This window comes from Camelus dromedarius, chromosome 6 (genome assembly GCF_036321535.1).
Source record: "Camelus dromedarius isolate mCamDro1 chromosome 6, mCamDro1.pat, whole genome shotgun sequence".
Classification (NCBI taxonomy): domain Eukaryota; kingdom Metazoa; phylum Chordata; class Mammalia; order Artiodactyla; family Camelidae; genus Camelus; species Camelus dromedarius.
Window position 1 is genome coordinate 18,340,962 of NC_087441.1, and position 25,828 is coordinate 18,366,789.

The 25,828-nt window shown below is 39.4% G+C and overlaps 1 protein-coding gene across 16 annotated transcripts in view; it reads right to left on the reverse strand.

Moving 5' to 3' along the window:
- Window positions 1–1,682: 1,682 nt before the first annotated feature.
- UTRN (utrophin) overlaps window positions 1,683–25,828 on the reverse strand; it is a 457,624-nt gene continuing 433,478 nt past the window's right edge. For 15 of the 16 annotated variants that reach the window (XM_064486618.1, XM_064486616.1, XM_010983720.3 and 12 more), the window contains 7 exons: window positions 24,684–24,749; window positions 15,944–16,102; window positions 15,310–15,550; window positions 12,493–12,601; window positions 11,185–11,277; window positions 6,076–6,098; window positions 1,683–3,691 (listed from right to left, as the gene is read on the reverse strand). In XM_064486618.1, coding sequence (XP_064342688.1) covers window positions 3,683–3,691; window positions 6,076–6,098; window positions 11,185–11,277; window positions 12,493–12,601; window positions 15,310–15,550; window positions 15,944–16,102; window positions 24,684–24,749 — 700 coding nt within the window. In that variant the 3' untranslated portion in view covers window positions 1,683–3,682. The remainder of the gene's footprint in view (window positions 3,692–6,075; window positions 6,099–11,184; window positions 11,278–12,492; window positions 12,602–15,309; window positions 15,551–15,943; window positions 16,103–24,683; window positions 24,750–25,828) is intronic. The other variant, XM_064486620.1, reaches the window with a different exon arrangement.

Here is a 25,828-nt window from a genome sequence, read left to right on the forward strand (position 1 = left end):
TTACTACCAGTCCTTTACTCTCAGGAGGGCTTCTACTTCTCCTAGGATTTGGGGCAGAGATCTGCTAAGTTTTCCAACCCGTGTTTCCTTCTGAAATTGGGTTGGTAGCCTAGGGAGGAGGGGCTGACCTTCTTGATCTTTGTCTTAAAAGAAAGCCTTGTAAAAAGCCTACTTCCCTCCCACTCCGTCGAGGCAGCAGACATCATGCCCAAGGAAATGGACACTCCAGTAGTCTCCCCGAAGTCCTCTGCTGTGCCTTCCTCTAAGTTTAAAAGGTGAAACGTACTGGTCCCTCCCCCAGCTATACCCTTTGTCATGTGACTCTGCAGGTCTCACAAAGAAAGAAGTGGAAACCATTCCGCATAGCTAGCCGTGTAATTTGCTTTGACTAAGAGAACTCAGTAGAAGTGATGATGCTTCAGTTCAGAGCAAAGCCCTCCATCTGCATGCCCGTTTTTCTGCCATTGCACAAAAAACACATCCAGTTAGCTTGCTAGTGGATGAGGGAATCCAGCTGGGTTGCCACATCATCCCAGTATAGCCATCCTACATCACTCAGCAGCCCGTCAACCCCAGACATGTGGGCAAGTGCAGCTGGGATCAGAAGAGTCCTGTCTGATCAGTTGAACCTCACATCCCATGAGCTAAACAAATGCTTATTATTGAGGTTTTATGGCTCCTGTGTCACGTTATCATGGCAACGATACTATCGCCGTAGCTAATGAATATGTTATTGTGACTCGCTCCTGGCCTCCATCAAAGGCTCACTCTTGTTACTTAGTTAACGTCACAAACACACAAGCTGATACTGCGTGTCAGTGAACTTTGGGGATCCTACAGAATGTGTTAGGTGGCATGGTATTAGTGGTCTCAGTGAATTCTCAACTAGTGAATTAAGAAAGGCCCCTGAAAAAGTTGGTCTACTGAAGCAGGTGAATGGTAGTGGTGGAGGTCTTGATGCAAACTGCATTCTTTAAAGTATACACATGTAACTTCAGTGATAGAAGTCCCCAGCTGAAGGCTTAGTGAACAAACAAAACTTTTCCATTTGTTCTCTCCTCCGTTTTCACTTACTTACTCAACAGGTTGCTGGGAACCAACAACTGGTTCTTTAGGTATGCTCAGTGTGTGTGTTACTTTGGGGTAGGTGGGACGTTTAAAATGTATGTTCATTGGAGTGTATCGCTTTTCTTTAACAAATTAAATGTTTTGGGATTTTTCTATTTTGTAGTTTTTACTTTTAGAAGCAAGTAACATGATTCTCAAAACTATTTCCCATGGGATGGCTTAAGAAATGGATTACATCTGCTACCACCGTGGTAAAATCCAGTGCACATATAAGAAGCACAGTATTTGAGAGAGCATGAGGCTAAATATCAGTAGCCCCTAAGTTATTGAAACAAAAGCTCTGTAGGCTTCACATACATATTTTTAACATCCAACATTATTTTTTCCCTATCAATCGGCCTTCTGTCTGTAAAGGAAACTGAGAAGAGAGGAACACAGAGAAAGAGAGAGACGGTGAGAATAAGAAAGAGAAGGTATTTGTGGGTATGAGAGAAAGTGCAGGAAAGCACATAGACTAATCAGGATACAGACTCTCTTCATATTTTATTTTCATAACTGTATATTCATAGCTCAGGGTCTATCAGTGAACACTGCTGAAGAATATCAAAGCCATCTTGTGTTAAAATTACTTTTATTCAGGATGAAAAATACAACATGTAACCAGATTAGATGATAGTCTATGATTAGTTCTTTACCACATATTTCAAAAGAACTACATACTTATTTCCCCTTGTTGTTACTGCAATATATTTCTTTTTATTTATTATTACTTAGAAGGTTACAATGTAGTGTTTTATGTAGCTTTTCCTTAATAGCAGATAGAGAACATGTTGTACACAATTACAGGCAGAAAAAAATTAATACATAACTTTTCAAAGTAAGGACAAGGAAGACACCAAATCTACAACTTGTAGTTCAGAGTTCAGGGAATTTTTTTTTTTCTTTAAATAGGTACTTTTATTGGGTATGATGTGGTTTGATAAAAGCTCTAGATTTTTCAGACTGCAGCGGCATAAAGCTATTTCCAATGCAATGGATGAAGATGGATCTGAGGTAGAAAGGTGGTCATGGCTTTCCTCTTATATAAAACAATTTTCTTCTTCTCAAAATATCTTTGCTGCAAATAGACACCCTTGCCCCTAACCCACCCAACCTATTCTAAAAGAATAGGATTTCTAACTTTAAGCCTCCTTCTGGCCAGATCCCAGTTAAAGAGAACTCAAAGTTAAAATGTCCTGATGTTTTAAATGCACATATGCTTGAATCAAAACACATTACTTTCACTATTTGTTTCGTTTTGTTTCTCTACATTTGGTAAATTACATAACACATCAAGCTGAATCAAATAAATGTTAAGTCAGAAACTGAACCAAATACCTAATGGATGCACTCAAAGGTACAGGCCTGGGTTCCACCATCTAAGCATTAATTTCATTCTTCTATAGAAGCAGTAACATAGGTTTTTGATGAACATCGTTCCCACATGTATTGATCAAATGAAAGGTAATAAAACGGCTGTTCATTCACCCAAAAGGTAAACTGAGACATTTGTCAAATTTGTGTCTGCTTTCAGAAGGAAAATAACTGAGGGTTTCAAGAATCATAAAGGGCTTGAATATAAACAATCATAAAACTCTCTTAAATGGGAACCAAAACAACCCTGTGTTCTGGTATCACAATTAGGTAAAGGACTGCTATGTACTGAATGATGAAAACCAACACCTGGGAACTAGGAAAAGTTGTCCTAAGTTTTGTTTCTGTGTCAAAATGAAAATACGCTTAAATGGGCAACCTTTGGGAAAATGACCTTTGAGGTTATTAAAATCCTGCTTTAATCTATCATATAGATTGGGACATGAAATAAATAAAGAAATCAAAACCTAATTATATGGAGCAGGGAAGTAAAATTCAGGAAAAAAGTCCCAGTAGAGATGTCAGGCCCACAGGATTTTTATTGTGGTTATCCAAGTGGTTGCTAAAGAAATAGGTGTATGATGTCAAATAAAGTTAAACAGCATACACAGAGCTGTAGCCTAATTCAGACACATAGGATACTTGATTGAAATATATAAACTTACTGATTTGGCCAAATCATGGAAATAAATACAGAAAATCTATTTGGTCATGTGGCTGATGGATTATAAATAACCAAAACATAATGGTAAAAGAGTCAAAGAAATAAATGAAGTTATTGTACAAGGTTAATATGAAGGAATGTAAAAATGTAAAATTGTCTTCTAATTCTTATGCAATTTTTGCCATGGTTATTAAAAAGAAGGTATCATATTAGAAAGCCCCCACCCACTTTCCCAATACTGTGTACAGTATACAAATCAGTGACAAGTGTTATTACCATTTCCAAATACCACTCTGTTCATTAATTTACAGTTGCATAGAAAGGGAAGAAGAAAACAATAATATATGATTATTATAAAAACAAAATATCCTTTTCTCTTTGGATAGTCAGTGTTTTACTCCTTCAGTAGAACACACAGCGCTCAACAGCACATTTCAAAGAGTCACGGAGCTTCTGATTAAATGGAACTTGAAATTGGCATTTGCTGAAAAGGGCAGTACTGTAAGTCAAGAAATGTTGGTTGGCTGGATGAATACTTCACATTGCCTGTGGGAGGGGAAAACAGTGCTGTCAGAACAACATTTACATAAAACATTACAGGTAGCAGAGACCTGTCAACTCTTAAAAAAACATAAAAGTGCTTCTTTCAGAACTAAACAAGCACTATTCTGCTGTGTTCAAGGGGGATCCTGTACTCCCATGTGACTTCTGTTCCTGGGATGAGGTCTTCTGCTCTCATCCAGAAGTCATTTTGCTTTTTATTAACACAGCTGATCTAGAGGAAGTCTGGAAGACTTTTTTCTTTCCCAGGCTGGAAACCAAGCTAAAATTGAGAAGATCTGGCTTTTGTGTATGTGTGTGTGTGTGTGAGGTACTAATGGTGAGTGAATTAGGCTGGTGCAAGCACTTCTGTCTTCCCGGGAGAACAGTGGGAGGTCTCCCGCAGAGGCAGTACCCTTGATAATTTCAACCGATCTCAGTCCCGAGCTGGGGCCCAAACAAGAGGAATTCAAGACAAGAATCACAGTCCAAGGATGTGTGGTGCTGCCAGTTAAAGGCTCAGGGCCAATGTACACAGGCAAGGGAGGATATAAATCCAGGGCCACACTCAAGGGAGTGACATCAGCCTTTCAAAGAGAAGCTCAAAAGTTGGGTCCATCATCATTAAAACTCATGTCCTTAAATTCTTCTCTGAATTGCATCTTCCACCTGCTTGCTCTAACCAATACCTGGATCTCCCCTGAAGACACAGCTTCCCCCACAACCCTTTCACATATGACTATTTTTTATCTCCCACACTCTTCAGATATTGGATAAGTCCTTCTTAGGTCCTCACAGTGGTTTTCAGGGCCCTTTCTCTCTCCTCCTTCCTAAAAACACCCAGCTTTGACTCATGCCATCAGACTATACCACCCGCTATGCAGTCATTTTCTAGCCCCTTGGCTCATGTCCCCTTACTTCTTGAAGAAGAAATGGCTCACTGTCACTCACTATTTTTAAATCTTTGTGATTTCAATGCTCACACAGATGATTCTTTCAAAACTCTGGCCTCTCAGTTCCTTGAGCTCCTCTCCTCCATGAATCCATCCTTCACCCTTGTCAGCCACTTGCTCAAAGTTCCAAATATGGACCACCACTAATTCCTGCACTGCCCCCACCATCTCAGTTTCAATTATCCCACCTTCTGACAACCACCTTTACCCTTCCAGCTTACTTCCACTAGGACCCCAACTTCATCCATCCTTTGGTGCTGCAATCCATTGATTTTTCCTACCTTGTTTTTTTCTATCTCCCACCCCTAACATATCCTCTCTTTGTTTCCTACCAAGCTCAGGTGTCTGATTCAATCATTATCATCACTCCTTTGCCTCTTCCCTTGAATTGCTGTACTTTCTTGGCCAAACCCCAACTTCAACGTTGGTTAAATGCAATACTTGGCTTGCTCTGGTGCCTGTGCTCATGAACTTGAATGTAGATGAAGGGTTAAATTCATGAGCAAGTACCTTAAATGGTGGCCTTTAATGCTGCCTGGTAGTCATTCTATTTCCCTGTCCATTTGCTCTTCTGAGCTCCAAGCAGCAACAGCTCATCCTCCAGTCTGTCCTCATACCTCCAACGCCTCCTCCCCATCCTCACTCTCTGCTGAAGCCACCACTTCTGATTCACTAAGCAAACAGAAGCAGTCAGAAGACTTTTGCTTCCTGAGATGAAGTCCTTCCTTCTCACGAGCTCTCGCGCCACATCCACTAATCTATGTCAAATTCCTTTGTCTTCCCTCTGTTTACTGAAGATGAACCATCTGAGCTTCTCCTTAAGATCTCAGCCCCTCTTGCCATTAGGACAATAAAAACTCAGACGGTTGACTGTTTCAAAAAGTTTCACAAGTAAGTGCATGAAAGAAAATGTTCTCCAAAGATTTACTGTGGTCTTGTGACACATTATTTCTAAGATTACCTGATAAGGAACATACTGAAAGCCTGAGGCTGTTAACTCCCAACAGTTCTGAACCCATTTTTAAAGGAAAAATCAAACCATTTTCCCTCAAAGTAACAAAACCACCTTTGTGCACTGCCCTAGTCACTGTGTTTAAATTCATGTTCTAAGTCTACCTTAAAGAGACATCTGGGAGAATGGTGGCCAGTCAAATCTATCCAGGGTAACTTTACACAGTATATATGACGCCTTTAAACAGCTGTTAGAACACGAAAGATCAAGCATGTGGCATTTTGGGCATCTAGAACAACTGATTCGGAGGGGTTCCCCCTCCCTAGACGGACAAACTACTGTACTGAATCAATGAACATTTAAATGTCAAGCAAGTTTACCTATTTACATGGGGAATAAAGTAGCACCACAATTAGTGGTAGCTAATCAGCTCACTCTAGGTTATAACCAGCAACACCTTAGCCAATCAACCCATTAACTCTTACCTGTGGCCTGCTGGGGAGATTTGCTGAAAGAGAAAATAAAAGAGATCAATTGAAGGCAGTAGTGTGATTCCACTGGTTCCCCCTTCCAGGCATGCAATAGTTTCCAGCTATTCAATTAATTTAATAAAAAAAAAAAAAAAAGAAAGAAATGGGTTTTGGGATTTTTTTTCCCTTTGGCTAGATGCTTTAACAGGGCTAATTTCCTTGGTTAGCTTCTCATATCCCACGTGCTTTGAGATACAAAAATTCCACCAAAATATGCAAAAGATATGGTGGCTCTCTCAAACAAATGAACATTCAATGAGTACTTAGTTTTGCAAAAATTCTCAAAATTCCCTATTGAAATCATGCCATGTATTTGGTTTTTGTATCAAAACAGGGTAAGTTCTGTATATTCTGCTGAATAGTACAAATTCTGACCAAGAGGTCATTAGAGAAACAAGGGGGCCTGAGTCTTCAGTTTCTGTCGCCCTTGGCTCCTTGCCCCAAAGGCTAGGAACACGGTGGTGATGTGTTTGCATCAAGGAAAGGGCCGGGCTAATCCTCAGCATTCAGCAGCCTTCTAGGAACTTGGGCTAATAATTCTGCCTTCGATGGGCCCAGTTAAGAACATCAGAGAAGTTAGAATACGGTGTCTAATTTGCCTGTGCACCTGAGCAGCTCATTTCCTTCCTGGTTGCAGATGGCATGGGACAGTGTAGCTGATCCAGCAGGAATTGGGAGGGCAGCCACTAGCAAATCTCCTAAGACCTCTGCTTTTTCATCTCTCCCGTTTCACTGTGAAATCTCACAATTATTGGACTAGTACTCAATCCTGGGGAGGGAGGGGAGCTCCACCCTCCAATGATGGTAACATCTGTTCTGTGTCAAATAAGAATTGTCCCTAAGCATCTAGTAGGTTACACTACTTCCAGCTCTCATTTTCTGTGCTGAGAGGAAAAAAAAAAAAAAAAAAATCCCTGACCACACAGTGGGTGCTTTGTGAGAAAAAAGGAAAGCAAGAGGGGCAACCTTCTTATGATGCCTGGAGGGAGAGTGTGAGCCCCAGTCATACTGGGGGCAATGACCAGGTTAAGAAAGCCTTGTCCTACCAGATGTGTAAATTACATCAGGGAAAACAGAATGGACCTTTTCACACAAGGAACGACACCCGCGGGAAAGCTGAGTTGAGTTAGCGTAAAGTATACCACACGCAGTTAGACTTCTCTTAAGTCACAAAAGCCAAATCCAAACAGAAATCAAATCCATTTTGCTTCAAATCAATGTTTCAATCCTACAGATTTTTTTTTTTTTTTACAAATAAAGGCTATGAGTACTCCCCTGAACAAATCATACAAATATATTTTTAAAGAAATCAAATCACTGCCATTTTAGTAGGTCTTGAGTTTTTGGTGAATGTCACTCAAGCTCAATAAACTTAGGCAATTCACAGAGGAAATATGCCTGTAGTTTAAAAAAGTAATGATTTTAGAAGAATTTGTTGGTCTATTAGTAAAAAAATAATATTAGGCTTACTACTAGTATCCTGTACATTTGGATGACATAAATGAAAAAAACAACAGAAGATTCTACACAAAAAAAATTAGTTATAGCAGTCGGTGGAAACTTTAGTACATGCGTTGGTTAATAGGCAACACAAACAAACTCTCTTCATTAACTCCTTGCCAAGAAGAGATGGAAATGCCTGCCTCTCTGCTCTGAAATTCCACTCTGAAATTCCACTCTGAAACTCAATATAAATAATTAAAAGGAGACTTTAAAAGGCCATAATTCAAAGATGCCATCAGGACCAACTGGAATATTAATCCAAGATAGAGGAATTCTAAAGTGTTGCATTCAACAATATATAGATATGGTCAAAAAAAAAAAAAAGAAGAAGAAGAAATCATGTTTAAGTAGGCAATTCATGCAATTACGGTTTAAGAATAGAGTTTCATTTTAATTCCAAGATTGCCAGGAGTGGAAATTCAGTTGTGATCATGCTAATTTTTAATTCACAAAGGATCAAAAGTCAAGATTAACATGCAGATCAATTCATTGTATGCTGGTGACAAGCAATTTTAAAGTTGTCATTAGTTACATGGGCTCAAGGGATTGGCTTGGCATTGGGAGGATGCCAATCCGATTTGCTTAAAAAAATCCTCCAACGGTGGTGAGCAAGCTTCAGTAATGCAAAGGCTTATTCAAATATTTGCTAGCTGAGCAACTTAAAAGAGGCGACAAGGAAAAGGAATCCTAGGAACCTTCTGAATTCTATCTGGGGCAGTTTCAACAACTAAAACCTTCCTTCCCAATGGAATATGTAATCATTCATTCATTCAAATCAGAAATGTACTGGGTACCAAATCTATGGCAGGTGCTCATTTCCATTCTGCACCCATTTTAAAAAAGTTTAATAACTTTAGGCAGAATTTTTAAAATATGTATCAATTTTACAGATAAGTCAATTAAGCCTTTGTTTTTATGGAAAGCTATCCCTCTCCTCGGGATTCTTACATTAACAAAGCCAAGTATAGCATAGAAATACCAAAGCAATCTGAACCCAAATTAATAGCAGACCTTCAGAAACAAAAAATAAGATCTGAATTTCAGAGGATTCTTAAATATACTATTCATCATTTCTTACATGGGATGTACTTGAGCTCTTCAGAATAATACATCATAGTAATACTCATCCACAGAAAACTATATAAATATTACAAGTATTTGTGAATGTGCAAACTGACTATGAGAACAGATGGCTAGCATCCTGTTGAAGAATCCTGGGGGTCTGCAGTGCACCCTCACAACACAGAATGGCACAGGTGGAGAAGGCACCAATGCAAAAGAGGAGTTTAACTGTCATGCGGGTCCCACTGAAGGTACGTACTCTTCTCAGGAACCAGTATAGCTATAGGTAGCTAAAAAGATTCCAACCAATAGGAATTTTATACTTGCCTTTAAGGGAAGCCATAAAATGAGGCAAACACACACATCTTTTAAGATTCATTTTTGCCCTATAGTTGTTATGACTTATTTCAATTATTTTATCTTCTAAAATATGACATAGATCAGTCTTATACAATAGCTAAATATAAGACTGTATTATGAAAAAGATTTAAGAGTAACTGCTTTAGAAAATTAAACTTTTAAAACACATGAATTCTAGTATACAAATTTTAATATGGAAATTATATATATTATATCCATTAGAAAGCATACGTTTTAACATATTTCCCACCCTAGCTCTCACTGTCAATTAACTTTTAACTTGAAAATGTCCATTATGATCTTTAAATAAAAACTTCTAAACAGGTTTGATTTACAGAATTTGTTTTTAACTAATTACTAATATATTTAGATTTAAGCTGAACTAAAAAAAGTAAGTTAGTTTTGAAATTCTGGCTTGTAAAGACTGTGATAAGGTTTTATCTAGCCATTCAGTAAAATATAATGCAGAACCAAAATCTCTATTAAATTTAATCTTGAGTTATAATTAATATAAATGATTTACTCTGCTCATCTATCATGACTGTCATGGAGCCTAGAAAATTAGTAACAATCTGATAGCATATGGGCTTCAACTGACTCTCTTAAGCTTCTCTAATACTCTACAGGGCCAAAAAACTCTGTGTATGTGTGTGTGTGTGTATGCGTGTGCTTTGGGGGGGCTGAGTGTAGGAACTGATATACAGTAAATATGATTCTGCAAATTTTGAGAAGTGAAATTACAAATAATAACCTTTAAACTTACACACTCCCAAATATAAATTTATTTATGCGCTTGTGGAAACTGTCATATGTCCTTTAGGCAAATACTTCTGAAAATTCAGAGAAGACTATATTTCAAATAACTGTTTCCACTTCTCACTAATAATGGCATTTTGTAAACGGTAGAGTGGTATAAATTGAAGCATACTTTTTAAACAAAGTCAATATATCTTATTTAGCTACGCTCCTAACAACAAATTTCTACTGTGTAGCACAGGGAATTATATTCAACATCTTGTAGTAACTACAATGGAAAAGAATATGAAAACAAACATACGTATATCTACACTCCTGATAAAATCTTTTTCCTCATTTAAAATGGTATTTTGTGGAGAGGATGGAAAAGGGTGAGATGAGAGGATGTTTTATATATATATACACTACATACATATGATATATGACTTATAATAATATACATTTAGTATATATATAATGTATATACTAAAATTTTAGTGTAATGGCTGACTAGATTTAATCACCCCAAGTTATACATATATTTATGAATAATATATTCATATTTTAAGAATTATTTAAAATATAATTGTAGCATTAAGTAGCATGTATGTATATATAAGTAAACTGTTCTGTCTGAAGTAGCAGGAATGTTTTTGGTGAGCACTCAGTAGAAACTGCAAGGCGGCAAGATGCTGAAGACAAAATGTTTGGAAAAAATCAACAAATAAGAATCCTTATGTAATTTCCTCTGGGATCTGAACTGTTTTTATTTGGCTATTTTCTAGCTGTTGGTTGCTCATATGGAAAATTCATAGGGTCATAATCCATGATGCCTTAAATTGCTTGGCCTTTATACATTGACAATTTTATTCCGTAAGAAATGCCCCCCCTCAATCAAAACAAAAACAAAAACAAAAAAGAGAAGGGAAAAAGAGGAAAACTGGAAAATAATCCCTTTCTGCATCCGAATTTGATGACATCAGAAAACAATGTCTGAACAGAGGGAATTACATGAGAGAAGGCTATTTTCATACCTTATTTGGCATGCCACTAAAAGGTCTCTTTGAAGTCATATTTGTAACTTACTGTAGTTTGCATTGAAGAGGATAATTTCTCTGTACAGACAGGCTTGTTCTATTTGCCTCATGTTACCACTCAGAAGGCGTACGGAGAATCTCAAAGAGGTGGATTGCACTGTCCCTGCACCCACGATGTGATGGTATCGAGGTTGGGCTTCATTTGCTTTGTGGACATAGGGAATGTTTGATTTATCTTCAAATAATATTCAATCTTGTGTCTATTATTGGCTTTTGTTATCTTACCAAAGAAGACAAAGGACCCCGTGCAGGAAAAAAGAAATGGAAGGAAAAAGCACAGCAGTTGCTTATGATGGTCCATACTCACAGCAGCAAGATGGAAACGTACTGTTGATCTGCTCCATGACCTCTGTGAGGTCCGTGCTGGTGTCATGAGGGGGAGCCAGCAGGTCCTCTGGTGCTGTGACAGCAGATAAAAAGAACAGACATTCAGAAATAAATGTCCAGTCTTCCACCAAAACCCAACTTTAGGGAGAAAATACTAGTACTGGCCTCTAAAGATCAATATGAAAACAGTTCTCTATAAAAAGGATAATTTCAGGTGAAAATTCCAAAACCATTTTTGTATTAATTTGTGGTAACAGATTTTACATAATTAATATCTATTAGATGTTTCTATTGAAAGATTCCATGTGCCAGGGGAAAATTTATGAGTGAAAAAAAAAATACTAGAGTCATATTATTTCAATTTATTAGTTAGAATTCCCCACCATTTTGCATTGTAAATATTTTTTTATATGAGAAAGACATTCCACCAATTTCTTTTTCTTTCCTTCTTTTTGGAGACTTTAGCATAGGCTAGCTTACACTGACACAAAACTAGATGTATTTTATGAGATACTTTTTATTTTGATTTTTTTAACCCTATAATCAATAGCAAAATAATTCTCCTATTCAAAAATTAAAATTATATTAATATTTTGGGTTTTCTTCTGATAAATGTGGCAAAAGATATCCCATAAACAAATTAATATGGTTAAAGTATATGGTCCTCAGTAGAATTTTAGAGCCTGAATTTCATCAATAACAAAATGTCACTCCAGAAAGCCTGGCTGACAGGGCCCTTCCTAGCAGCAGTGACAGGTCCCCATTGTGGCCAATGACAAGCTGAGTGGGACTTCAGCCTCAGATGCAGGTGGGAGAGGCGGCAATGTCTGCAGGAACTAGGAGGGAGAAAGCAGACCGCTGAGTCCGCAGACCTGGGCAGAGAAAACCATGTTTGATGTAACATTCTTTAGTATTTTATTCTGAGTGTATACAAATACGAAATTTTAGAGATAGAATTTATTGGGGGAAAAAAAAAGAATCATTCCTAAAGCAAAGAAAAAATAAATTATTGCTCATCCCAACAGGAAAGAGCTCTTTTTCATCTTCCATCAAAATTCAGTCCACCACTACACCTTATATAAGCAAGTGCATTATAGTTTATTATCCCAAAATGTTTGTTTTGGTACTGTTAAAACAGCTTTGTATTCAGCTGAGACCAAAAGAGTGCAAATTCCTTCATGCCCTTAGGCACCTATGTGTAAGAATGTTATTTAAAACGAAAAGCAAACAAATGGCAAAGCCCAGAGTAGACCAGGGGAGGGAGGGGCCGAGTCTCGGGGACACAGACCTGCTTGGTGGAGCTGTGGGCTGGGGTCGGGATCCAGTGAGTAGTTCAGTGCCGATTGCTGAGGTGAAGCCCAGGGGGAGACGCCATTGATTTGGGAATCAGATTCAGGCTGGAACCACATTCAGAGGTTAGCACAGAGGAAGGATTCAAACAACTATTAAAGACAACATTTCCGTTTCTAACTTCCCCTCCCTGACCTTGGATAAATGAATCACAAAGGGCCCTTTGCCCTCAGACATTTTCAAATACATTTTAGCATCGATTGGGTGGATTCACCAGTATTCACCGAAGGACCAAGCGGCCCTTTCCTTCTGGTTTGGGCACCTTGAAGAACTCACTTGGTTATATGGCAAGATTTATGTATCAATGTCAGTTTCATCCATTAATTGTTCTATGATTTTTATGTCAACCAAGTGAATTTAGAAACATGTTCCATTCATCTTTAAAAAGTTAGCACTGCTTCTCATACAGTAAATTTATTCAATTTCAAAATCAGCTCATTTATTATTTATTTATTAAATCAATATTTAAGGGCAATACTGGAGAGTGGTTAAAAGCATGATTTTGGATTCAGCTGCTTAGAACTCGGTTATCAGAGCTGTGTAATTCTGAGCAAATTCTGCAACTGTCTGTGACCTGGATTCTTCATTTATAAAGTAGGGGTGGTGATAAGAGGGCCTGTGTCAGAGGGTTTTGTGAGGGAGGCGACCCATTAGTATTCCTAAAGCGATCAGAACAGGATCTGACACCTAATACATATTTCACAAAGGCACAGAGTTTGAAATGGCGATGGATACACTGAAGAGCACACAGTCGAATCAGAAAAGCGTGCTCCACTGTGTGGGGAATGCAGAAGTTACCATGCTTCCGATGCTGCTTTTCCCATTAAATCCATATTAGCTGGAGCCTGGTACTTTCGCTAGATTTTACTATCAGTGTTGAATTTTCCATCAACTTCTGGCATTCGTGCTAAGTCATTAAGAACAGTTAAGAGCCCTACAGTCTGGAATATACAGAGCCATTTAGATTTCCGATATCTCTGAAAGCATTCCTGTGCAATCTGAAGGTGCAGCGGCCATTAGACAGCTCTGTCTGCGGCGGGGAGGAGGGGAAGGGTGAGCAAAGAGCCTCCGTCTCTCTAAGAGCATCAAGCAGGCCACGGCAAACAAAGTTTTCAAGCACAGCTTTCTTCCACAACAATGCGACCTAGGTACTGGTTTGCATTAACACTAATCCTTCATATTCTAAATAAGAGATTTCAAGAGAAAAGCCATCCCTCACCCAGGCACCGCTTGGAAACGTCAAATTCACAATACTAACAACATAGCTTTCCCAACGCACAGGAGTGGCACCAGGGTCAAAACCAAACAATCCAGAGGACTTGGAGAGAGCCAGGCAGGCTTTGGGGGAACAATTACTTATTTTCGAATGACGCACAATTCTAAAGTATACCTTCCCCAAACCGTCTCACGCAGTCTGAAACACTGACAGACCTATAGAAAGTAAATGGCCAAAATACAAGGAGTGATCTGTGGCTCACTGTGTAGGTAATGCAAAAATTACAGTGTTTTGAATGATTCTGACAAGTTAAAAGATACCGATAGCAATGATGAAAAGACAGTTTTTCTAAAATTTGAGAAAAATCGCTGGAGAGAAAGTTGTTTCTACTTTTGATTCAAGAGATCATTTCTGGAGAAAGGCATTACTGTTCACTGCCTCGGGGCCCCACACTACACACAGGCCAGAGAAAGAGGCAGAAGATGACATGAATGTTGATGTCAGGGATTCTTCAAGAGAGAGAAGTTGCAGGCCCATTTGCTAGGATTCTACACAATAAGCACCTGCCACAAAGGCATCTTCCCTGCTAGTTCTGACATGATTCTTAGTCTCTAACTTTTAGATGTAATCAGGTACTTAATTCTCTGTAATGTGTTTTATCTTTACAGATGATACTATCTTGCTATATATCATTTTGTTTTGGTCCCTAACAAGACTGCAGGGACCAAAAAGGCAGAAATTCTATCTGATGCTTCTCTCATATCTTAAAGAACAGTGTTTTTCATAATTGTAGGCTATTACCCATTGATGAGTTACAAAATTGATTTGGTAGGTCCTGATCAGCACTAAGAAAGATAGAAAAAATGGGACGAAGGGAGGGAGGGAGAAGCAGAGGAAAAGAGAAAGGAGAGAAGGAAGGAAGGAAGGAAAGAAGGAAGAAAGGGAGGAAGAAAGAAAGAAGGGAAAAATAGAAAATAAGAGACAGCATTTCTTTATAACAGCAATTAGTATTTGTATTCCTCATACATGTACGCATTCATCATAATGCAAATTGTATTTTTTTATCGTCAAGAAACTTTGCAAACAACTGCCATAAAACATGGTGCCATGTTAGGAAATAATAGCTCCAAATTAATAAACATCTGTTACTTAATTTCTTGAAAACGGCTCATCGGAAGGAGGATTTAACACAAAGGGTTCAGGTCACTTCCTTTCCCTTAATCTCCACAGATGTTTCCCAAACATAATTTATGCAGATGTATGTTATAGGATCTTTTCCCTTAAACTATGCAGAGCTGAGATAGATTTCAGTGTTTAAGAAGAATGGGCAATTCCATCTTAAGCTGGGGAAACATATTTTTTGGTGGCAGTGAGGATTTAATGCTTATAATATTTGAGGAGGTACTTCTAAGCCAGTTTACCTGTGGAGGTGAGAAACCGGAAGTGAACCCCTCTACTGACCCTGGGACCCAGCCCCTGGGGGATGGGCCTGGGGCGGGCAGCGTGGGGAGGGGCGATGCCACGTCCTGCACACTCTACCTGCTCCAGCAGCTGTCGAAGTCGGTGGAGCTGAGACTCCAGCTGCTTATTGTGATCTTCTAAAATCTGCATCCTAGCCTCCAGCCGGCCTTTGTGCTGCCTGAGGAGTTTGGCTTCTGCTATGAGTTCTGAATCCTCAGACGTGTGATGAGGAGAAACAACGGAGTCTGGAGGGGAGCCGACAGGGAGGCCCCTTCTCAGGTGCTGCTCTTTCAGCTGCTCATATTCCACCTGCAGATTTCTAGTGCAGAGAAGGGAAAACTGGAATTAGCGTTGTGTGCATCACTGTCTCTCCAAAACTGTCCCTGAGCCTCAGTGTCGCCCATGCTATGTGTTTCCTCATAGGTAAAAACATTTCTAACAATGAGAGAAGCAAGCATGAATAAAACTGCAGCTGCAAATAAGCAAGCGTTCTAACAGACATCACTCCTGAACCCTGAAATGTAGCTGTCAGCTGCAGCCAGTAGCCCAGCATGTTAGTGTCCTCCGAAACTCTGCCTCCACTGCACTTCCTGGACGATGGTCCTGAAAGAGAATGGGGAAGGGCCACGTGGAAGTGCATATGAAAGAATCCTCCATCAGAAGTTTTCCCAGGGTGACACAGGGGAAACCTCCTCTCCCAGGTCTAGCACACCTTTGTTCTTCCTCCAGGTCAGCAATGATCCTCTCCAGTTCTCCGCGTTCTTCCCTTTCTACTGACTTCAGGATCTGAGCTGGACTCTGGGGCTGGCTCACCGGGGACTCCCCTCCGAGCGTCTGGCAGTACTGCTGGATGAGGGCATGCTCGTCCTCCCTGGGGAGACAAAGGAGACACATGCAAAGGCTCACATCTGGACGTGGATGTCTCTGGACACAAGAGAAATAGAAACAATGATGGTCAGACAGCTGCTGGGCCAAGCCTGCCTTAAAACTCCGTGTCCCTGTAACAATGCCAAAAAAGTAGGCTCAAAGGCTGTTAACCAAAAGTAAACTGCTATACACGGAGTGTTTGTTTCCCCTTCCCCATATTCCTTTGTTGAAACCTAATCCCCAGTATAATGGTGTGTGGAGGTAGGGCTTTTGGGAGGTGATTAGGTCATGAGGGTGGAGCCTCCAAGAATAGGATTAGTGTCCTTATAAAAGAGACCCCTGAGAGCTCGCTTCCTCCTTTTGCCATAAGAGGGAACTGAAAGATGAACCAGGAAAGGGGGAGGGGGGTCCTTATCAGATACCAAATCTGCTGGCTCCTTGATCTTGGATTTCCCAGCCTCCAGAACTAGGAAAAATAAATGTTTGTCATTTATAAGCTGCCCAGTTTATAGTATTTTGTTAAAACAGTTCCAATCAACTAGTTGATCTCACTGTCTTTAGCATGTGGTTAACAGCAATTCTGTAATGCTTTGTAACCCAAGAGATGGTAGAAGATAATCCTTTTATTCTTTCATGTAAATAACTTGGCACAAATTATAATTGTAGATCTTTATAAAATAGCTACAGATATTTTACTTAATGTTATTGACACACCATTTATAGGATCAACCATTCTCCTTTAAACAAGAAACTACATTTAATTCACTTGGGTTCTCCCACTTTTCTAACCACTTTTATAATGAACTAGACATATTAATAATGTGGTCAAACCTAAAGACTGACAGAAACAGAAGCATAACAAAGCAAATGTGTTTATGGGAAGGAAATGCTTATCAGCAAGCCTGGAGTCCCTTCCCTTCTTTTACCAGAGATCCAGGCAGATCTTGTAAATGTGCAAACGACAGACCTCCTAGCTAATGCTAGCAGCAGAATCCTGCTATAGAATACCATTAGCAGACTGGACTTGGTCTGTTTTGATGGCTTTTGGTAAACAAATCTTGGAATCTATGGATTTATATAGGATATGGCTTCAGATAAACATCTAGTAAGTTATATAGCTATCAAAGGATAAAATGGAGCCAACCCATGCTGAACCAGCTCCCTTCTGTGTAAGTGATATGACTGCAAATATCCCTTGGAGACCTCATCTGTCACACTGGGGTCAGAGCACATCCTAATGCAGCCAGAAGGAACCTACTGGCGCGGGCAGTTCTGGACCTTTTGCTGAAGCCCTGGAGCTGATGAGCAATGCTTGATACTGGGTGAGGTCTCTGATTCTGTGAGTTGTGAACGAAAAATATTGCAAACCATATCAGTAAACAAAGAATGCTGAAACCATCAAGTCATCAGTGGCTGCCGACACCCCCCAGTGAAGATAAGCCTGCAGCCCAGCCTCTGCAGCCACTCACAATGGTGCACTCTGAGGGCACTCAGAATAATAAAGGACAGGATACTGGCCCTAGATAGCTAGAAGCTTGTCAAAAGAATGAATTCAATGAGCCCAAATGTTTGCTTCCTCCCATACATGGAAAAGCACTAGATTCTTTAACTTGAGATGCCTGGTTTTCTTTAGATAACAAGTAATCTTTTATTGTTCCAACCACCTGGCCTTTGTTGTAAAGCCCCTATGTATCCTAGCTCCTCCCCTACCTCTTCGGAGCAGTCCCCCAGAGCCATCTGAGAGGCTGTCATCCCAGCTCGAGTCCTCCTGCCAAATAAAATATAACTCTCAACTTTTAGGCTGCACATTTATTTCGGTTGCCAGAGTCTAATTTGAAAATCCAAACCTGTATTATCGCCATTTACTCTGATAAAGAGGAGACATGAAATTGCATCTGAGAAGTAGTGAATTCTTAGAAAAGGCGTGTCCTGTGCATTGAGATCAGAGCAGTATGAAGAAGTAAATGCAAATAATGAGTGTTCGGCCTGCAAAACAGCCAAAGCAAAGGTTCAAATGAGCCACCTGTTGATTTATTTTGCTTCCTTTATCAGCAAACCTACCTAACCTCAGAAGAAGGAGGAGCAGGACTCTTACAACTGGAAGAGTTAGAAACTGGAAATAAGACACTGATGCGAAGAACTGAAATAAACTGTGGAACCATTCTTTGATTATTGGTCCTGCAAAAATGTGGTATCACTGTGAGATAAACAAGGGAGACTCTGGAAGAATTTCAGGCTTGCTCCTAAATTTAGAAGGATGGCAGTAAGAGAAGAGAATGGGTCCTGCATCACTGCAGAGCAGCAGTGCTTGAAAGCATGAACCCAGAGCTCCTAGGATGCCCATGTAGTGAAATCAAACAGAAATCTGGCAAGGAGGTCTGTGCCTGTGTGTTTGGAGGTAGGGGAGGGTATTTTCCTGATAGGGAATAAATGGCCAATACCCTAAGCCGAACTGCATTATGAAGGAGCAGAGAAGGCTATGAGGCTAATGCATCAACACCACGGGGACAATACTTAGCTGCTAAGGATGACAAGACTCACTTCACCCGGTTTAAATGAAGAGAATAAGAGAAGACAAATAATACATAATAAGAGAAGACAAAAAGTACAGATCTAATATATGGACAGGACAATGGACAAAGTATAAAGATACAGAGGGTATAAAGTAGGTAATAAAATAAAAAATAAAGTAAAAGCAAAGGAAGAGTACAGCAGAACATTAGTAAATATTTCTCAGGCTGAAAAAGACGAGTATAGAAACTAAAAAGACTGAGTACCCAAAAAAGAAATAAAAACAAAAGAAGAATGTTCATATACATCCCAGTGAAATTTGTATCTATTCAGGATAAAGCATCACAAGCAGTCAGCCAGAAATGAAAACAAAACAGTAAATCATTTGCAAAGAAAGAAAAAAGGGTTAGCCTCCTACTCTCCATAATAGTCAAATGTCCAAAGACAATGGACAATGTGTAGAGTCCCAACCTAGCCATTCAGGACCAGCCAGGTCACATAAACGTACAGTAAAACGCTTTGTCCATAGAGCAAAACAAAGAGCAAGGATGATGCAAAACAGGAAACAAAAGTAGACAGTGATCTCAGATACTGCGATAAATAAGAGGTAAACTGATTCTCATATTGGTTAAAAAAATAATTAGATGATTCTTATGAATAATTCACCTCAAGAAAATTAAAGACCAAAGTAAAAGTTAAACGAGGAGGAGGAGGAGAAGAAGAAGAAGGAGGAGGAGGAGGAGGAAGCAAAGGGGAAGTGGGGAGAGGAGGAGGAGGAGAAGGAGAACTACAAAGAAGAATTAAAGGAAAGCTTGGGTCCTGTAAGCTCCCTGGCAGATCTATGACTGGATCACAGGCCCCCCCACAGAGCCCCTTCCATATCACAAGCACCATGAGACCATTTATGCCCTTAGAACACTTACGCCAGTGGGCACTTGACCTCAGGAATTATACTTAGTGCTTAATATTAACAGCAACTAAATACTTGTTTTAAGTATTTTGGGAGTATCCACAGTGAAACAAATATATACACAAAAGAGTCAAAATTAGATTTGAGATGCATCCCATTGCCAACATGTATACAGATTCATTTCTTTTGGGAACCTGATGGGGCAGTTAACATTATTTTTACTTTTAATATAATTATCATCATGTCCTCTATCATTACGTTCTTTCAGTAAGGTATCTGGAAGGAAATTAAGGCAATTTTTACAAAGATAAGAATTTAAATATAATTTGTATATAACATATAATTTTAGTCTTAAGTGGTTTTCACAGACTATTGGGATAAAAGTTAAATATGAAAATAGATACATTCTAGTTCTTAATTATATATAATGAAGACCAAGAGCACACTCTTTAAATGCAGACAGTCATGAGGTACCAGATTAAGGTCATTTAACATCAATAGTGTGCCCAGTGCTAAAACAGAAAATGTCACCAAAATATAGGTCCGCATCAATGAAATACCATTAGATGGAATGTAATTATACCATATTTAAGTCATGAATAGTAAACACTATCCAGATTACAAAATCAGTACATAGCCAATGAAAAAAGAATTATGATTCATACAATGACCTTTTGAAAACAGGCACAATATAAATAAAAATAACAGTAATTTCCTTCCTTTAAAGGTTTGTTTTGTTCCAGGCTTCAGAGCTGCCAACAGCAAAGTGAGTGCAAACCAGGCCAGCCTCCCTCCCCCCGCCCCCGCCCAATTTGATCCTTCCACATAAAACGGTGTCACTCAAGGGCACGCTGCAGATGGAGTGAGGCATCCTGATGGCAGGAACTAAGACTATCCTGGGTCCTGTCTCTTTCTCAGACATGGTTGCTCAATTCCTCCTTGAAAGAAAATTAGTATCCTTAAAGTTAACGCCCTTTTAAATTGTCCAGAGTCAGATTTCCAGGGGAAAAGGGAGTACTGGCAATTGGGTTTATTTAGGGGTAAAAAGCCTTGAGACTGATTCATATCCAGGCCGGGGAGGCAGCAGCCCATGATGCATGGAGCTGCAACAAATTAACCGGTTCACAGAAGGTGAGCGCTGTGAGGAGGCAAGAAATTGGCTCATACACTAATTTACGGGACAGAGAAAGGCTCACACTGCAGGGTAGGATGGTTGCTTCTGAAGATACAAATGAATAAAAGGGTCTTGGGTAATTAAGAGAGAATTACAAGTTAAACTCAAAATTCGTACCTCAAAGAGTAAGGCTATATTATTGCCTATGGTGGAGATGACCCAAAACCAAATTTAGGAGATTGAGCCAGCAAACGTTGAATTTACAAAATCTTCTTGTTAGGTGTGGACTGTGAAGCTGGGGCATGGATGGACGTGGGAAGAATGGGGATAAGGACAGTGATGGCCTCCAGGAGGACTGGAAAGATCTGCAGATGCTCTGACCCTCCCACCACCCCCACTGCAGTGCTCCCTTGGGGGAAGGCCTCCCTTCCCGGAGCGGCTGAGGCAGCACAGTGAGGGTGGGTCGGGGTGGTCTGGATGTCCATGCCTACAGCCAGGCTGCCTAAGTCCGAACCCTAGCCCCATCACTTACTGACTGCAAGACCCCTGGCAAGCTATATCACCTTGCAGGGTCTCAACTTCCTCATCTGTAAAATGGTGGAACAAGAGTATCATCTCAAAGGGTTCTGTGAAGATTAAACAAGTGAAGATGGGCAGAGGGCTTAGAACGAGCGTGGCTCTTAAGATGCTCTATACCAAGGAAGAGATGGGGCTGTTTTTGCACCATCATCATCATCATTATCATTATTCAGGAGAAGCTGAATAATATTTTTACGCCTCAGCTCAGAATATACAAAAACCTCAACTCAAGAAGGCCTGGGGGTAAGGTGGAGAATTTAAGAAAGAAAAATGACAAAAATTATTTTGGAAGTCTGTTAAAATGCCTTTTTTTTTTCTTTTTTTCGCTTAAGGCACTTTGAGTTGGTTTTTTAATCTTTCCCAAGAACAGCCATAAAAATTGCAAATACTTTGATGTTGATTTGTCTCAAGACAGACCTGAGTGTAAAACAAAAAGAGCCATGATTGCCTTGAAAAGCCACCGACCCTTCATCCAGAAGCCAGCAATCCTGTTAGGTGGCCCTGGAAACTGTCATCTGTTATCTCCGGGGACTGTATCATGACCCTCCGGGTGCTGGGGCCTTAGGAAACGTCCAGGAAAAGGCCAGGTGTTAGAATATATTGCACACATATCTCCTGCTATGACAATAAGGAACAGATAAGCTTTGATCCACGCCGGAAGCAAAGAAGGATCACACTGTGTCTTTCTAAGAGAGTGAGCATTTCTTCCTGTAGCCTGTGATCCAAGATGCTAAATTATAAGATGAGGAAATTGCTCTCGTAAATCATGAGGAGCCCAAAGGAGATAATCATCATCCTCACTGAGATCATCGACCCACTGGGAGAAAAGGGGTTTATTACAGTAATACTTACTCACTTTGTCAAGTCAATAGTACAGATTTAAATGAAAATATTTTAAAAGTAAATATTATACATTTAAGGGAGAAAAGGTGACCATTTCATGTTAAACCGCTGGATTTTAGGTCCAGAGTAGGGCTTCAATGGTTGAGTCCCTGTTAGCATTCTCACCTGCACGGCAGAACCCTTGCACGTTATGGGAAAAGAACCCCAGAATTCTCAGTAGTTCAAACTGTGAAAGAGCAAAGAACTGCCAGATTGGCTTTATCGAAATAAGATTTACTAACACATTCATTAAGAAAATATTAATACACCAGTAACTGGAAAACAATTTCTCTTTAGTGGTTACATGTTCTTACACTATTAATTTAACCTCATATAGAGGAGAGTTTGTTTCCTTGCCTTTTCCGGCACCTAGAGGCCACCTGCATTCCTTCATTTTCTAAGCCAGCAGAGTAGTGTCTGTAAAATCTCTTTATGTCTGACCTCTGCTTCCACAGTTACCTCTCCTGTGCTACCTCTGACTCTCCTCCCTCTTACAAAGACCCTTGTGATAACATCAGGCCCACTCCATCGCAAGATCCTTGATTCAATCACACGGGCAAAGTCCCCTTTGCCACGTAAAGTGACACATTCACAGGTTTCAGGGATTAGGATGTGGACTTCTTTGGGGGCCCATTATTCTGCCTCCTACGGTATGCCCTCGCCATGTTGTGCCCCTGTGGGAGCACTTATCTCCTCTAGTCTGTAAGATTCGTGAAGACAGGATCTACCTCTGCAGACCTTTACAGCACTGGGTGCGTGGCCGCGGCGTGCTGCTCAATGTTTAACAGCAAGCTCTCTAAAAGATAAGTAAATTAAAAGGCCCTGATGTGAAGCATTTTAAATTTTTACGGCTTAAAATACTTTCATCAAGGCCAAATTAAGCTAGTGACTTGACTAAACGTGGAGCTGGGAAAAGATACACAGTTACACACCACCTGACACCCCCAAGAACATACATAGCAATAAAATATAAGGAAAATAATTAGGACCTGATGAGTTTTGAGTCTTACTTTTGTTTTTATTTTAATCTAAGCTATTGAATTGCAAAGTGCACACAAACAAGTTTCTAACAATAGCTCTGTTTAACCAACAGTTTACAAACTTCTGGCAGATTTACCAACCAGCTCTCACAGTTGGCTCCAGCACACCACTGCAAGGTAGGGATGCAGTAAATATTTGCTGGATGGGTGAATGAGTTAACGTATCTACTGACAGTATATTAAGATGTATTCAGCTGTTAATCATCTGATTGTTTTTTCTTTTCTCAGACATTAGTGCTAAATTTGAAAATAGTGTTTATTCTGATTTGAAGATAGGACATATTAAATTTGAGCACTGCTTTTACTCTGTTCACACAAGGTATGACAAACACATTTTAAAGAATTTAAATTTGGTTTTAATTATTTAAAAATTTGGTTTTAATGATCATTTTTTGACTTTGTTTAATTTTTTAGCTATTTGCCAAACTTGGTGGACATTATGTTGATTTAGGATGCTCAAGATACTCAGCTACTTTATATGAATTACATACTAGGAGATTAAATATGAAACAAACATGATGAATATGCTATTATCTTGGTTTGGGAATTGTTCCAAACTCACAGCACATTAATAATAATGTACAAATCACTACTACATTGTTATAAAGTATTAACATGCTAATCTTTGAAATTTAAAATTGAAGAATCTCCTGAAAACTTTTCTTGATAAGCTTAATGATAATAAAACAATTTTTTAAAATATTGACAAGGAAATATTCTATATTAGACTGCTGAAGGTATTTCAACTTGGCTCTCTCCATGGTCTTTTTTAGTTTAAAACACCTAAGTGCTATAACATTCCTGGCTACTTGACAGCTTCCCACCAGATCCAAACCACAATGAAGCTCTGTGAGTCAAGTAAACTCAACACTACTGAAATCTTTTTAGGCATCATTTAGAATTTAAAATGTTAATTTCAAGGTGGTAGAGGGTGGGAAAAGTTTTAAAAGCAAGATGTCACACAACAGAGGGAGGATCAGAGATAAAATATCTGCCTAGAAAGGTTTTTAAAAAGTACTCTGAAGTTCATGAGGCTTTTCCTGGTTGCTAATAAAATACAATATTGGCAGAGGAGTTAACACTTTTCAATGAAGGGTGGGGAGTATATATGTGCCCACAAGTGTGTGGGTCATAACTGCCAAGTGGCAGGGATTACGGAGAAAACGGGGGCACATGGAAGGAAAAGGATTTCATAGCAGGGCACATATTCTGTGGAACTACATTTGTTAAATTAACACAAACTATGAGACAAATGGAATGAAGATCTACACCTGTATTTATAAATAAGACAATCTGATTTTTCAGAGGTAGATTAGTTGCCAAACGTAGGGTTTTTTTCATTAACTTGTATGAAACTAAATAAATAAACATATCCAAATTATACTATTATGGCTTGAAAGCATAAAATCTATGCAGGCATTTTTATAACCACACTTACCAATTTTGATTGGGATCAAAATTCACAGCCACAATCAATGTAGATTATTTCTGACAGCCACAGAACTAGAACCAGGCGCCCCAGTCATCACTCATTTCATGATTTACTTACACGCTTCCTGTGGTAGAGCTGCTGTCCGTGAGGAAAGACCCATTAGTCCGTTCCATTTGGGCCAGTCTGAGAAGTGGAAACAAGGCAGTTAGAGAACGTGGCCACACAGGGCAGAGTCAACTGGAGGTGCATCCGCAGTCTTTCCTAAACTGTCCTAATTCTCACAAAATACAGAATGGTCAAAATCCCCTCACAGGACTGCAATCAAAACAACATCTAATGTCAAGTTATACTTCTATCATCACTGCCTTACCAAGGGATCGTCTCCTATATTATGTTAAAATATATAGGTTATATATCATGTTATACAGTCTCCTAATAGACCTAGACTTCTAAAAGTCTCCCAGATCCTAAGCCAGTCTTCATTTGTACACAAGTCTGACTATGTCCCTCTCACGTGGAAAGACTTTCCTTGACTTCGTTTATCTAAGGACAGAACCCTACTCCTTAGGAAGTGGGCTCCTCATTATCTGGCTTCGGTTTCTGCCCCTTCACTCCTTCTTGTCCTTTCCCCTTTCTCCACCTGCAATCCTTTAAATAAACTATGTTCTTTCCTAGTTCAATGCTTTTGAGTATGTTTTTCCATTAATCCAACCTTGGCTTTTCCCCAAAATTTGATGTGGCCAAGACTCAGTTCAAATGTTACTGTTTTTATTGCTTAAACTAACCTTTAAAGGCGTAACTAGTTACTAGTATCACCAATACTTGGTATATACTTTTTTTTTTCCCTGAGAATTTGTACACATCAATACCAGCATATGCTTTATATTGTTTGGGAACTCTAAAATAAACCCCTATAATAAAGAATTAGCATAAATTTAATTACATAATGTAATTCATTCATGCACCATCTCCTGAGAACACTTTCAATCCCTATTTTCATTCACTGAAACTGGGTTACATTCTCTAAATCCTGCTTGCACAGTGTCTGGATTCTCATGAGCTCAGTAATCACATCCTATGGAGATTTACTCCAAAGGATGTGTAGCAGGTGTTTGGTAAAGTGCAAATTACAATTTGGAAAGCTGAAAGCCCAGACTTCAAACATCATGACTCCTGCAAAACGACATTCCTTAAATCAAGGCATGTTAATGACAGAAGATTAATACAGAAAGAGAGACATTCTGAGCAGTGGAGCAGGAGAG